Source organism: Vidua chalybeata, chromosome 10, assembly GCF_026979565.1.
Source record: "Vidua chalybeata isolate OUT-0048 chromosome 10, bVidCha1 merged haplotype, whole genome shotgun sequence".
In the NCBI taxonomy this organism is placed as follows: domain Eukaryota; kingdom Metazoa; phylum Chordata; class Aves; order Passeriformes; family Viduidae; genus Vidua; species Vidua chalybeata.
The window spans coordinates 6,825,917-6,839,107 of NC_071539.1; the positions used below are offsets into that span (position 1 = coordinate 6,825,917).

General features: G+C 42.8%; 1 protein-coding gene across 5 annotated transcripts in view; it reads left to right on the plus strand.

Annotated features, from left to right (window-relative positions):
• The window catches only part of LOC128793243 (calcium-activated potassium channel subunit beta-2), a 139,008-nt gene extending 126,436 nt beyond the window's left edge, over nt 1–12,572 (plus strand). For all 5 annotated transcript variants that reach the window (XM_053952366.1, XM_053952369.1, XM_053952367.1 and 2 more), the window contains 3 exons: nt 1,423–1,593; nt 4,052–4,247; nt 10,383–12,572. In XM_053952366.1, coding sequence (XP_053808341.1) covers nt 1,423–1,593; nt 4,052–4,247; nt 10,383–10,667 — 652 coding nt within the window. In that variant the 3' untranslated portion in view covers nt 10,668–12,572. The remainder of the gene's footprint in view (nt 1–1,422; nt 1,594–4,051; nt 4,248–10,382) is intronic.
• Nucleotides 12,573–13,191: the final 619 nt, after the last annotated feature.

Here is a 13,191-nt window from a genome sequence, read left to right on the forward strand (position 1 = left end):
TAGGTACAGGAGACTAGTGACTGCAGTACTGTCTAAGCAAGATTTTTGCTATAAAAGCCCACACCATATGTGCTTTTCCTGGCTATGACTCATCATCTAAATAGAAATTCAATTCCTGTCTCAGGGAGTATATGATTAAACACATTTTTTTGCTGTTGCTTCTACTGTGTTTATGTATGATTTTACATCTGTCTTATCTCTATTTCTTTATCCTTAATAGCCAATGTAAGTTCTCTGGTTGACCTGACTCAGTGATTTTTTTTCCCCCCCACGGGTGAGTGAAACTTGGTGGCTTCAGCTGAAACGAGTGGTGGGTTTGCTAGAGCCCAAAGTGACGTTGATGTTGCTCACCTGCCATTTTGCAGACAGTAGAAGAGGAACTTCTCCCACGTGTACTACTGTGTCCATGTTATGGTGGTGCCAGGGCTCAGAGGTGCGCGGTTCACATGCTTCGGGTGCTGCCTGGATGATTCAAAAGAACCATAACAGAAAACACAGGAGATTTTGACCAGCCTCAGGTCTGTAAGTACATTTTAAACCCACAAAGTTTGAGTGTGTTTGAAATGTACTCAAATATTTCCTTCTCCACCATTGTGTCCTCATGACCCATTGAATCATCAAAGGCTCGGAGATGAAAGAAGGACTTATGGTTAGAAAATGCAAAGGACTCTCTGCTGAAGGGGGAATGGTTTGTTGTATCTTCTTTTTCTTTTTTTTTTTTTTTTTTTTTTTTTTAATCCCAGAACAAATAGCTCTGGTGGATAATTCTCTGTGAGGGCTTTCACTGTAATGAGTAACTGGCCTTCCAAAAAGCTGTTTTATGAATACAGTAAATAAGCTCTCAATCAGAAAAACCCACAGAAATCAATTGCAAAATCCCCATAGTGTTTCATGAGCTTTGAGTCACACTCAGGGTGGAAAATTGCCTGAACCAATATCCTGTAGTTAACCAAAAGAGATCATGGTCCTTTCAGATAATATTAATGATGACTTTCTTCAGGCTATTTCCTACATGTGGTAACATAAGACTTGTTACCCTATTCAGCTGGAAAAAAGACACCTCATACACCTGGATATCTTCTGGTGGCCTGAGATGGCACTGGCAGGTCAAATGCACCTCTGGGATAATTCTACTGAGCCAAAGAGGCTGAACCAAAGAAGCATTTACTGAGCTGGCACAAGTGTCTAATATTTATATTTGCTGTAAGGGGTTTGCACCTTTTCAGAAATTGCTGTAATTTATTTTGGAGATGAATAAGTTTCCACCAGGTCAGAGTGAATCTGTTGGAAAAGGACACCAGAGGACCTTTAAGCCTTTCTCTCCCATGAGATGGGTATGGAGGTGGAAGTGCCCACCTTGTAGAGGCTGCATTGATGATTAAACATGAACTTCATATAAGAATGTATTATTTTCAACCTCAGAAATATTTACCAAAAAATCAGGGATCACGACCTACTGGACAAAAGGAAAACAGTCACAGCCCTCAAAGCTGGAGAAGACCGGGCCATACTCCTGGGGCTGGCCATGATGGTGTGCTCTATCATGATGTACTTCCTGCTGGGAATCACGCTGCTACGCTCCTACATGCAAAGGTAATTCCATTTCTGTCCCTGGTCTCACATCCCCTGCTCCAGCTGACTTCACATGGCTTATTCTTTTGGCTCTTTTTATTAAAGTTTGATAATTGTTCATTTCACCAGCATAGGCCTAACTCTGCACTTCCCTGCCCCAGTATAAATTTGGCACAGCCACAGTGAAAGCAATTGGGGTAATACTGGCATAAAGTGAGGGAAGAATTAGCTCCCTGTTTGACAAAATCTCGATCCACAGGCTTTAGACTTGGCACAGTTTAACACCAGTATAATATCCATATCAGCAGTCTGCTGAACCATATAAGCTTCTCAGGGGCTGTTGCTGCAAAGCCCAGGCTCAGGACAAAAGAGCAAAAAATATTTTGCAGCCTTGAGAAACAGTACTCTTCCAAATGAAAGATGGAGAATTAATTTGGGAAAGAAAGCAAGCTCTTTGTAGAATGTAGTTTTCCATGTCAGTTATTACTTTCATTTTAACAAGTGAAATCCTCATGAAAGACAGTAATTTGCTGAAAGCAAAAGACCATCTTCCATCACTCCTGCACTGCACTTAATTTTTCTGAGGCTGTCTCTGGCTTCCTTCTCTGCCACCGAGCAGAGAGTTTGGCCTGTGATTCATTAACAACATTTGTAATCAGTTTTCAAGCATCAGCCCTATTTAAAATCCAGCACAGACTGCAGTAAGACTGTCAGTGACGGGTTTTTCCCTGTCCTGATTGGTGGAGTTAAGAGAATGAAAAATGTGTAACTGGGGACCAAAATATTAGTCTGCCATGCCCCAAACCACGCTAAGGCAGGGGCACAAACCTGGAACATTTTGGGTCAAACACCACAGGCTCCTTCCTTAGGCACATACAAGAAGTGCCTACAGTTAACTGGTGTGAGCAGCCTCATTTATACTGGTGCACCTGCATGAGAGTATTCCCTCTGGACCCTGCAGTGATAAGGAATACAGATGAGGATGAGCTGTACTGATTCACAAGCATCTATTTATGTGCTAAAGTTATTTGTCCCTTTTTAAATCAAGGCAAAATTTAGATTTTGAAAACTGAGATCAAGACCTCTTAAGTATCCAAGAGCATTTGCTATTCCAAATTGCTCTCCCAGATATTTCAGAAATATCAGGGTCAATTGCAGAGGCTGCTAAGGTCAAAATTGCTCACGTGGAAAGAGCTGATTTATATTATATGATATGTGAAAAAAAAATTGCCAGATGATATCAAAACACCTCCAAAGTATCAACTATTCCGTCTTCACAAGTCTGTGGTAGGTAGGTCTTACTTTATTAACCCCCCACATGAATAAAACAGCAGCCAGAAAGGTGAAAGTGAGGAGAAAACAACCCAGGAGCCTTTGCTGTCACTTTTTTCCACACAGACAGATCTTCTCAGGGGTTATTCTCCTTTACAGCAACATCCCTCAACCAAATACTGCCTGGGAGGGTGAAAAAAATCCTTTCATTCAATTTCCCCCCAGAAAAGATAGCATAATTTAATATAAATGTAAAATGGAATATACAAGCAGAATTACTGCTTAAGTAAAAAAGCAATAGAATTAGTCAGAAATCTTTGATATCACTTACTATGTAAAGCCTCTCATAGTTTTTTTGAGGGGCAAGCAGACCCTCATCCCCTTCGTGGCAGGGCAAGACAGCCACCTTGGGGGTGAGCTGAGGGGCTGAGAATGATTAAAGGAGAGCCCTGGGTGAAACCTTCCCCCAGCCCACAAAGGGCTTTTTGCAGAGCCCTCAGTGTGCCCTTTCCCCAAGGAAAACACAGCTGTAGATTTTTAAATACATGCCAGTGAATATTGCTAGTGCACAGCCAGGCTCCATCGTTCCAGTTTTAGCCTCTGGTGAATGGGAGATGAGAAGAAATCCTCCAGAAAAGTTACAACCACTGATTAACTCAGAGAAAACCGAGCAAGCTGCCACTAGGAAAAGCTTTCCCATAGGTAGAGCTGCATGAGGTACCCCTTGAGAGTTCCTGTGTCTCCATGTATATGAGAATCCAGACTCTGCTAATTCAAAATTGTCCTCTCAACCTTCACTTTAAATTGACCTGGACTTTGAGTTAACCCTCAAGTCTTAGCTCAGGTGTCTTGTCATGCAGCACCGTGTGTGCTGTGCTCTCCCCAGCACAGGCTGCTCAGTATTCTACTCTCTCTGCTGACACCCTTTCAAATACACCTTCTCCAGAGTCAAAGTTCCAGTTCACTTTCCATTTATACACAGACATAAGTGAATAGGCTGATTTTGTGCCCCAAGGCTAAACTTGGGGTACTACAGAATCAAACACTGTCTGTGATGTGTGACATGAGACAGCCCAGGCTTTGCTGCAACACGTAGCCTCTCCTGCAAGAAGCCCCCAGTATATTTCTGATGGGAATCCTGAGATGGCTTTAGTGCTTATTTGCCTATTCTTGCCATGCTCTAATGTCTCTTTTTTTTCCTGCTTAGTGTCTGGACAGAAGAGACTCAGTGCTCGCTTCTCAATGCATCCATCACAGAAACCTTTAACTGCTCATTTAACTGCGGTCCAGAGTGCTGGAAAATCTCTCAGTACCCCTGCCTGCAGGTGTATGTTAATCTCACCTCTTCTGGCCAGAAGCTTCTACTCTACCACACCGAGGAAACAATGAAAATTAATTCTGAGGTAGGAGCACAGAATAAAATTTGTTCCTAAATGGGTTTCTGGAGGGCTTCTCATCTCATTACATCCATTCCTCACTTTAGAGCAATATAAGGCTTCCAGCTCCTGCTTCACTGGTAAATACAGAGCAGAGAAAGCAGAAATCAGTGCACAAACTGAGCTCACATGTCTGGAGAGGGGCAACTTTCTGCCTCCATCCATTCCACACGGGGTGCTGTGCCCTAGGGGCTGGAGCCTCCCTCATCCTTTTCAAGAGCTTTACAGGAGCAGGGGATCACCGAGCACATCCTCGTGGAGCTGTGGACAGGTCACTTCCCACCCAGGAATGGCTCCCCACGACAGTGAACACCCCTAGAAATGTGCAGGGAGCATCCATGTGGCAGTGAGAATGGAAATGGCACCATTTCTGCAGGGCAGGCAAGGTGGTGGGGAGAGCTGAGAGCCCATCTCCATCTCTGGTGACAAACTCTGAGCCTGAGCAGCTCCCCTGAGGTCAGCTGTGCTGCTGGGCTCCAGTCACTGCACTCACCCTGCAGAGACCCCGAAAGTTTGCTGAGTGGGGGGTGCCAAGATAAAAGCAGCAGCACAAACATAAAAGGCCTGGCTTTGGGGTGTGAATAAGATAAGGAGTCGTCCCATCTTTACAGCACAACTGATTCCAGAGGTGCAAATAATGGAATTATTTTGAGCAAACCTGAAGAATTCCTGTCTCTGCTTCTGCAAGTACAACTCCAGCATAACTCCATGCAGGTGGGATGGAGAGAGCTCCTGCTGGAGGCTGAAGGAGGCAGCAGATGCAGAGAAGGCAGTGGCAGCACAGCTGTGCAGCTGACATGGGCCGTGCATCACCCCCTGCCTTCCACAGGGAAAGGAGAGCTGGGAACAGGGAAATGTCCCTCTCCCCACCTTCCTTTCTTCATAGTGACAGTGCCTGTGCCCCTGAGAGTACAAACTGGTGGGAGCTGGGACACAGTGGAATCATTAGACTTACAGATGCCAGATTTTCTTTAACTGCTTGGTTATCCAAGGTCACTGAACCCCAAACTTGGCAAAGCACACCCCCGGATCAGGCTGCTGACACTACTGTGTTTCAACTTATTGTGTTTCTATTTATGGCAGCTGTTCAGTAGAACAAATTAATCCTGCATATTAAGATTAAGTGATATTAAAATTAGTCCAAGTATGGCATGGTTGCACTAGGCTGCTTATTCTGCTGGATAATTAACTCTCGTGGCTGAGAGATGGAGTCCTCTGGCTCTGAAGTGTGAAATGGAGAAGAGTTCCCCCTTTTTTCCCCTCCACTCTGGCATCAGTGCAGGAAGAGGCACTCACTGTCCATGCAGGACAGACCTCACTTCCTGCTGAGGCAAAAGCAAAACTGTGATGTTCACACCTCAATTTGATTAAAAGAGATCAGATAAAGCTCTATGCTCCACTGATTCAAATAAATTGAGAGATTCAGCATAAATCTCCACATTCTTTTATTGATAATTTTTGCTTGCTTGAAATGGACTTTGAAATCCTCCCAGATGCCACCTCCTCTTAATTTAGTGTAGGCACAGTTAATACTTCTCCAGTCCAAGGTTGTTTTACAGGTTAAGCTCTGCTCTCAGGAGGATTCCTAGGTTTTCCTGACATGCTGCTGGCTATGTGACCTGAATACAAAAGCAGTTTTGAGTGGAATTTTGCAATGTCTATAAAATACCTGTCTTCTTGCTCATGGCTCAGATCAGCAGAGTTTCCAAGCTCAACTCAGCACAACCAATCTCAGCACTCCAGATGTGCTTTCCCTCTTCCCTGGCCAGAGAGCATCCCCATGCAGCAGGAAAGCAGTCCTGAGCAGTGCTGGCTGCTAACCTGAGGCTCTCCATCCACTTACATCTATGTTCCCTGTCTTGACCCTTGCCAAGTAAACAAAAAAAACAAAAAAACAAAAACAAAACAAAACAAAACAAACAAACAAACAAACAAACAAACCGTGCCTGGCTCACTGAGCTCTGACATTACTGGGGACAACACAGAGCACAGTCCTGACACTCCAAGACCAACACCAGTGACTTTCAAAAGGTGACATCCCTCCACCAACCTCTCTGCTTTCCTGAGCACCCACACACAGAGACAGAGCAGCATCTGGAGCCTGCCTCTCTCTTCCACCAGCCAGCACGGACAGAGCAAAATCCACTTTGATTTTAAATCATGCTTTATCCAGGAGAATTGCTGTCTAACCTGGCTGTCAGCTCAGAAGGTGGAGTGAGGAGTAGGTACAATTTATACTGAGATCTACAGCGTGCTGCCGCCGGTCTCTGGTGGGAATCAGTGGGAAGTCGGTGGATACCTGTCAAGCTGCCCAAGTCTTTCCAAGAAAAGCGCACAAGATTTTTTTCTGGCTTTTCATTGCTCTTGCTGTGCCTACTTTATCTCTAGCCTTTAGGACAAGCCCAGCCCCTTGTCAATGCTACAGACAAAACAGTTTAAATGCTTCCACATCTGCACTTTCCTTCCTCAGCTGCCAAAGGCTCTAACAGACTCTGCAAGAGGTAAATCAGCCACGGAGCCAGGCTGTCACCATGAGGAAGGGCTGTGGTAGTTAAAGCAATTAGAGAGGCTCCATTTTGATCTCATATCATGTAATTTTGACTCTTTTCATGTCATTGGAGCAACTGCTGATTTATATCAGTTCTCCATTAGTGAGATAACAAGAAAGATTTAATCACCAAAATCAGCTGTAACTGCCTGGGACTCAGAAATGATGTGGATTCTCAGGGTTTCTCACTGAAGACTCAGGTGTTTGTAAGTCAGGAAGGAGTTTGCCTGGTGCAGGGAAGGGAAACAGAGATGTTCACTATGGATTCCTGTTGGGAACTGGAGAATTCCTTCTGAAGGAATCAATTCAGGCCAACTCAGAGACAGAACTTCAATCCTTCAATCTCCTTCAATCCTTCTCCAAATTTGTTGCACTTTCCAAAGGAGATGTAAATTGACATCCTGACCACCTTCTCACAAAGATTGCCACAGCACATCCTGTCTAAGTTTCCACGCTCAGCTTGGACACCAACCTCAGCCACGGACATATGATGAGAGTTGTGTATTTCACTGCCCAGCCTGAACTGGGGGCTTTTCTGGCAACAACCTTTTTACTGCATCTTCATTGATTTAGGGGAAACTGCTTCCAGCTCACCTGGAGAAGTTGTGTGATCTCCATCCTTGGAGACATTCATAACCTGACTGGACAAGTCCCTGAGCAACTCTACACTGAGTAGGCCTGAAGTGTCCAGAGGTAGTTCAGGCAGGATACCTACCCAATCCTTTATATTAGGAAAGTAGAGATGAAAACATTAATCACAACTTCTATTTGCAACTGATAGAACTGCGTCTGATAGATCCTTCTTGTGCTCAGATTGCAAGGAACCATCTTCCTCATGCTTCATCTGAGGCAGAGCACCAAATATTGTTTACTTGCAGATTTCCAAGTGTTTGACAATGCAGAAGTGCCAAAAACCAGCATAGATTTAATTGTCTACATTCACAGGTACAGCATAACACTTGTGGATATAAAATTCCTTACCAAGCATTGGAGAAAACTGTTGAAAATTTAAACTATGAAAAACAAAGGAAGCATCAATACAATAACAATCCTGTTATTGAGTCTTCCTACTTGTTTGCCAAGCACCTATGAAACACAGCCCTGGGATCTCACTGAGAAAGTTGAGATGTTGAAGGAGGCCAGGAGCAGCCCACAAACAAAATTTAATGTCCTTGTGCTGAGGACCAAAGCTAAGATCAGGATGTTTCCAGGAGCTCAGGGGAACCAGAGTGAGGCAGACAGCACACAGAGTAAGGGCACACATACCTTGGAGTGCACCTGGGAGAACACAGCCTGGAGGGAGACACGGCTTCAGCACAAGGAGTCTGGGTGAGAGGCAAAATAAATCAACTTCCTCTGCACAGCTGCACTTCACAGTTTCATGCTCCCAGACCCTCCATCATGGGCAGCACAACACGGATGGGGGCTCTGTGCCAGCAGGTGTAGGGAACAGCTCAAGTTCTGCTTCAGGTTCCCTCTGAGAACACTTGGACAGTACTTGGACTCACTGCACTCTTGGGATATTTCTGAAAACTCAGAGCCCAGGAATCTTTCATCCCTTTGGCTTCTACATACCTTTTGTTTTCTGTCAATGAGAAGTTGTATTTTGCCAAAGTGGCCAAGTTCTCATTTAATCACCTCATTCAGGATACTTCATGGGAATTCCAGAAACAGAAACAAATAGCAAAAAAATGACAAGAAAAAAAACCCAAATTCCCTGAAAAAACCACAACACAAGCCCATTTGAACTGGAAATACTTCTGTTTTGACAGTGATAACAGATAATTTACTAAGGGAAAATGAGGAACATTTCACTGAGAAATTTCCCCTACTTAGTAGATTATGATCTATTAACGACTCATGGGCACTGGAAGAGGGCTCGTGACAGGACATTTAAGACAAATTTGGTCAGAGTACAAGACAATATCCTATAGGGAGCAGATGCACACCAGCAGCAAGATGGATGAGATATTAATGCTCTGATATCTTTCATTTCTAATTTCTAGAGCTCTATGAAATATTCATAATGGCAGTGTGGCCACACTCCACCATTAATGCTCCAGTCTGCTAACGCCAGGCAATCTCTCTGCCATGCTTTAAATCATATTCTGTGTTAATAACTTGCCAATGAATCAATCAAATCCTATTATGAGGTTAATCCTTTGATCATAATTAGGACTAGAGATTTGTTGCAGCATGTTAAAAAAAGAACTCACAGCACATCACGAAAAAGAATGGAGGAACATTTTATAAAGTATATACATTAAAACAGTAATAATCAAAACCCATGGGTCACATTATTTTAATCAAAACATCTTCTTTCCTTTGCAAAACTCACTTTCTCATTATTAAATTATAAATTCATAAATTATAAATTATCTGGAGCTAGTTTAGGTTCTCACCAGGACAAACAGCCTGCTGAGTCCCCATCCTGCATGTCCAACGAGAAGTCAAACAGCAGATTTCCACTCCTCCTGAAGCAGTAATTCAAAATCCTGTGCAGTTGTAGAAAACTTTCAGATTTGGTGGGGTGTAAGTGCATAGAAGAGAGAAGGAACTGAGAGGCCCTGGGCTGCTCCCATCAATCATCTTCCAGACCAGCAGGAGCAACAGGAAGTTGAGGGGTTTCTGCTCTAGGTCAAAAATTGTCCAGATGTGGCCTCAATCCCTGTGCCTGCCTATCACCTCACCAGCCCACACCAGCTCTTGGCAGGGAGTGGTCAGCAGAGCCCAGGGCCACTGTCCTACCTTTCCCATGGAATACCTTCAGTGCATGGACTCCAAAAAGCAGTTTTTAAAATAATTTGCCCTTAGTGTTCTCTGGAAATCTAGGTTGCAACTGTGCTAGATAGAGTCACCCCCAAATCTTATTTCCTTAGGGACTAAAACTGAAAATCCAGGATCATCTTCAGAGAAATTGAACTGTTGGACTTATGCTAGGGTCAAAAGCAAAAGCCTCACTAAGAGCCAACCTGGCAACCAGGTTGATCTTCAGTGAGAGGTTGAATGAAAGTCCTCTGGTCTGTCAGTAGGAAAACCTAGACCACTTATATGTCTTTAGCTGAGGCATTACCCCCATGAGAATATTTGTGTAAAGGTCCCTCCTCATCCCTCCCCCCTCTGAGTGAACTCCTGTGCCCACTGTGATCATTTTGATCCAAGCCAAACGAGAGCTAAACTTCCAGATTTGTATTTACAGAAAGTCAATTACCCATCTAACTGCGAGCGTATGTGTGCCACTTAAGATGAAGAGGTACTTCATCAGTTCTATTTTTGCATGTGTAAATTAGCAATAATAATATATTCACCTATCTCACAAGGCACTGTGCAGATTAAAGCATTAATGTTTGAACAGCACTTGGAGGTTCTCCAATGGGAAATTCCGTAGAAGTGCAAAATATTGAGTTTTGCTGTGATAAATTCATTATTAGCGTAATAGTATTCCACTCTTGTTATGAAAAGCATAATCATCTGGAGATTTCCCCACTTGCCACCTGCAAACAGACATTGTAAACAGGTTTGGAGACGTTTTTCTCCCTCTGATTTCTCCCCAGTGTTCGTACATCCCCAAGTGTGGGAAGAACTACGAAGAATCCATGTCGCTGGTGAATGTCGTGATGGAAAACTTCAGGAAGTACCAACGCTTCTCCTGCTTCTACGACCCTGAGGGAGTGCAGAAGAACGTGATCCTGACCAAACTGTACAGCTCCAACGTGCTGTTCCACTCCCTGTTCTGGCCCACCTGCATGATGATCGGTGGGGTCGCCATCGTCGCCATGGTAAAGCTGACTCAATACCTTTCCCTGCTCTGCGAGAGAATCCAAAGGATCAGCAGATAGGAAAGGAGACTTCTCTGAAATTCAGTTACAGCGAAAATACTGTTTTTCTCATTCTTCACCAAAGAACCTTAAGTTTGTAATGTGCAAGTCTGGTATAAGTTCCTTACTATATTCTTCTAAGTAGAGCAATAATGCAAAAGCTGTTCTATATGCAAACATGATGTTATTATTATGCAGACAACTGAAAAAGTTACTGTTTTGTGTTGACCGTCTCTATGATCTTGTTTTATGCTGGGATTAGTACTTTCTTTTCTACAGCCAAGATAGGGCTCAGTGTGACCATTGGCCAAGCTTTAGTCAATTGATGTTTTTGGTGTAAAAGATTCTGGGGAAATTCACTGCTGGACAAAGGGCAGCCGACCACTTGTGCATCATGGAGGTCTCACACCTGGCTCAGTCCATTGGATGGATTTGTTGCTTTGGCTTTTTAATACTGACTGCGGAGGGGGTAGGGTGAAAAGCACTGATAAGGGTTTTTTTAATGGTAAGATAGCACAAAAAGGATGAATTTTGAGGTCAGGTCGGGATAAGCACACAGTATTTTCAGCCTCAGTAGGACTTGGTGATGCTTTGTGTTTGCTCCCTCAGTTCAGAAGTCAATTGTACCCTATGGTGTTTGTAAGGTCTTTTGGAAAACACTTTGGAGTTTTATTTTGTGTAGTGCTATAATTTTCTTCTGTCTTATCAACATAATTTTTGTCACTTGCAGAAGCTGTAGCCAAAAAGCAAAAAACACCTTGTTCCATTTTGTATTCTAGTCTGAGCCCTATTGATGGAGGTGGGACCAGAACTCCTTATGTAAAGGTTTATTATTCATTTGTCTTGTATTTGCTACCATATCACTGTAAAGAAAAAAAATAACACTATCAGCTATTTTTTCATTTTTTACTTCCAACTATTTTAGATTTTTTTACTTGATATATATACAGATATATATATATATATAAAGAAAAAGCTATATTATATCTAGTTGTGTATTGAAACTTGTTTAGGGGGGTTTTTTCCTTTGTTTTTACCCACTGGAAAATGAAGAGTACAATTCATGTATTTGTAACCTTCATCCTTGGATAATATCATAAGAGAGAAGCAGCACTGCAGGATCTTATCCAATATTCATGATGTTGTTTCAGTCAAAGGTCTCTGTTGCTGTGACATGGGAAATGACAAAAATCTCATCCAATTCTATGGCTCTATTAGCTGAATTGTTAGATAATCATCATAACACATTTGGAAATCTCTCCTGACCTTAACTCACCATGCAGTGCTGGCTGACATGAATTATGATTTACAAGACCCAGGTGCAATGATTTATTGGAAAAACTGAGAATCTGGCTAAATCATTGTCCTATCTGTCAAATATTTACCACAGTATACTTGCCAGTTTAATTTCATACACACTGTAGTCACAATTCCTGCATAATTTTTATTCCCCTATAGAAAACATTCCTTCCTATGTTTTAAAGATACCTCTCTCAGTTCCTCATGTTGCACCGAGCCTGAAGGACAAACACAAGGCACATCCTGGGAGCAATCCTGTGAACTCATTATCCAATAGCTCAAAGAAACCATATACAGGCCTACTCAAACCAAGAAAATAACTTTTTTTCCCTTCAAAAAGACTGCAAATCAAGTATTCTGCCTAGTTCACCTATATATATATATATAAGTACATTTCCTCATCATAGCATTAAAAATTTCAAGATGTTACAAAACAAGTCATGCAAGTGTAATGTGAGCTGTAAAAAAAAAAAAAAAAAGAGTTCTCAGCAGTGAAAATAAACCTGCAATCTTGTAATCAGTAGTATAATTTTCCTTAGGTAATTAAATTCCTGGAGGGTGGGGGGATAATGAAGGTTCCAAAAATATGTAATAAAAATATTCAATTAAATCTTCCAGATTTCAGTATCTGCTGCCTTCAGATCTGGCCTGTTTCATCAAACTGCTTTCTGTAGCTGCCATTATGAAGAAAAGAGGAGTGCTGGTGCACCAGGGAATTTATAAATGTTCATTTGCAAAACCTCCTTTCTGATCAATATGTTGGAATTGCAGAAGCCGGCGCTGGGAGATCCGGGAACCTCAACATCAGCGGGGCTGGACCGTGCTGCCAATCACAACTCCCAGGCCAGGAATGCTGCACTGCTGGCAGCACCGAGCTGTTCCCACCATCACCAGCACTTGTGCTGGCCATTTGCACAATGATTTACGTGCCCTGTGACATTTTTGGTGCCTGTGTTTGTGTGTTTTCCCTCGGTGGCAGGGAAGCTGATTGTTCCTGACATTTACACATCAAACGCTCCTTTCAACATACCGTGCCATAAAACATTTCACCAGAGCTCCTGTGGGTGAAACATCTTGCTGCTGTTGTAGGCTATAATCATTTTGTTGACATTAAGGGAGAGATCTGTAGGATAGCAAAACAACTTGAGTAATTGGATGGGGTGAGGTAAAACAATAATTTTGAAGGGAATTATCCATCTGATCCCTGGTACTGTTAACCCCCTACTGAAGTGTTAGCACTGCAAAT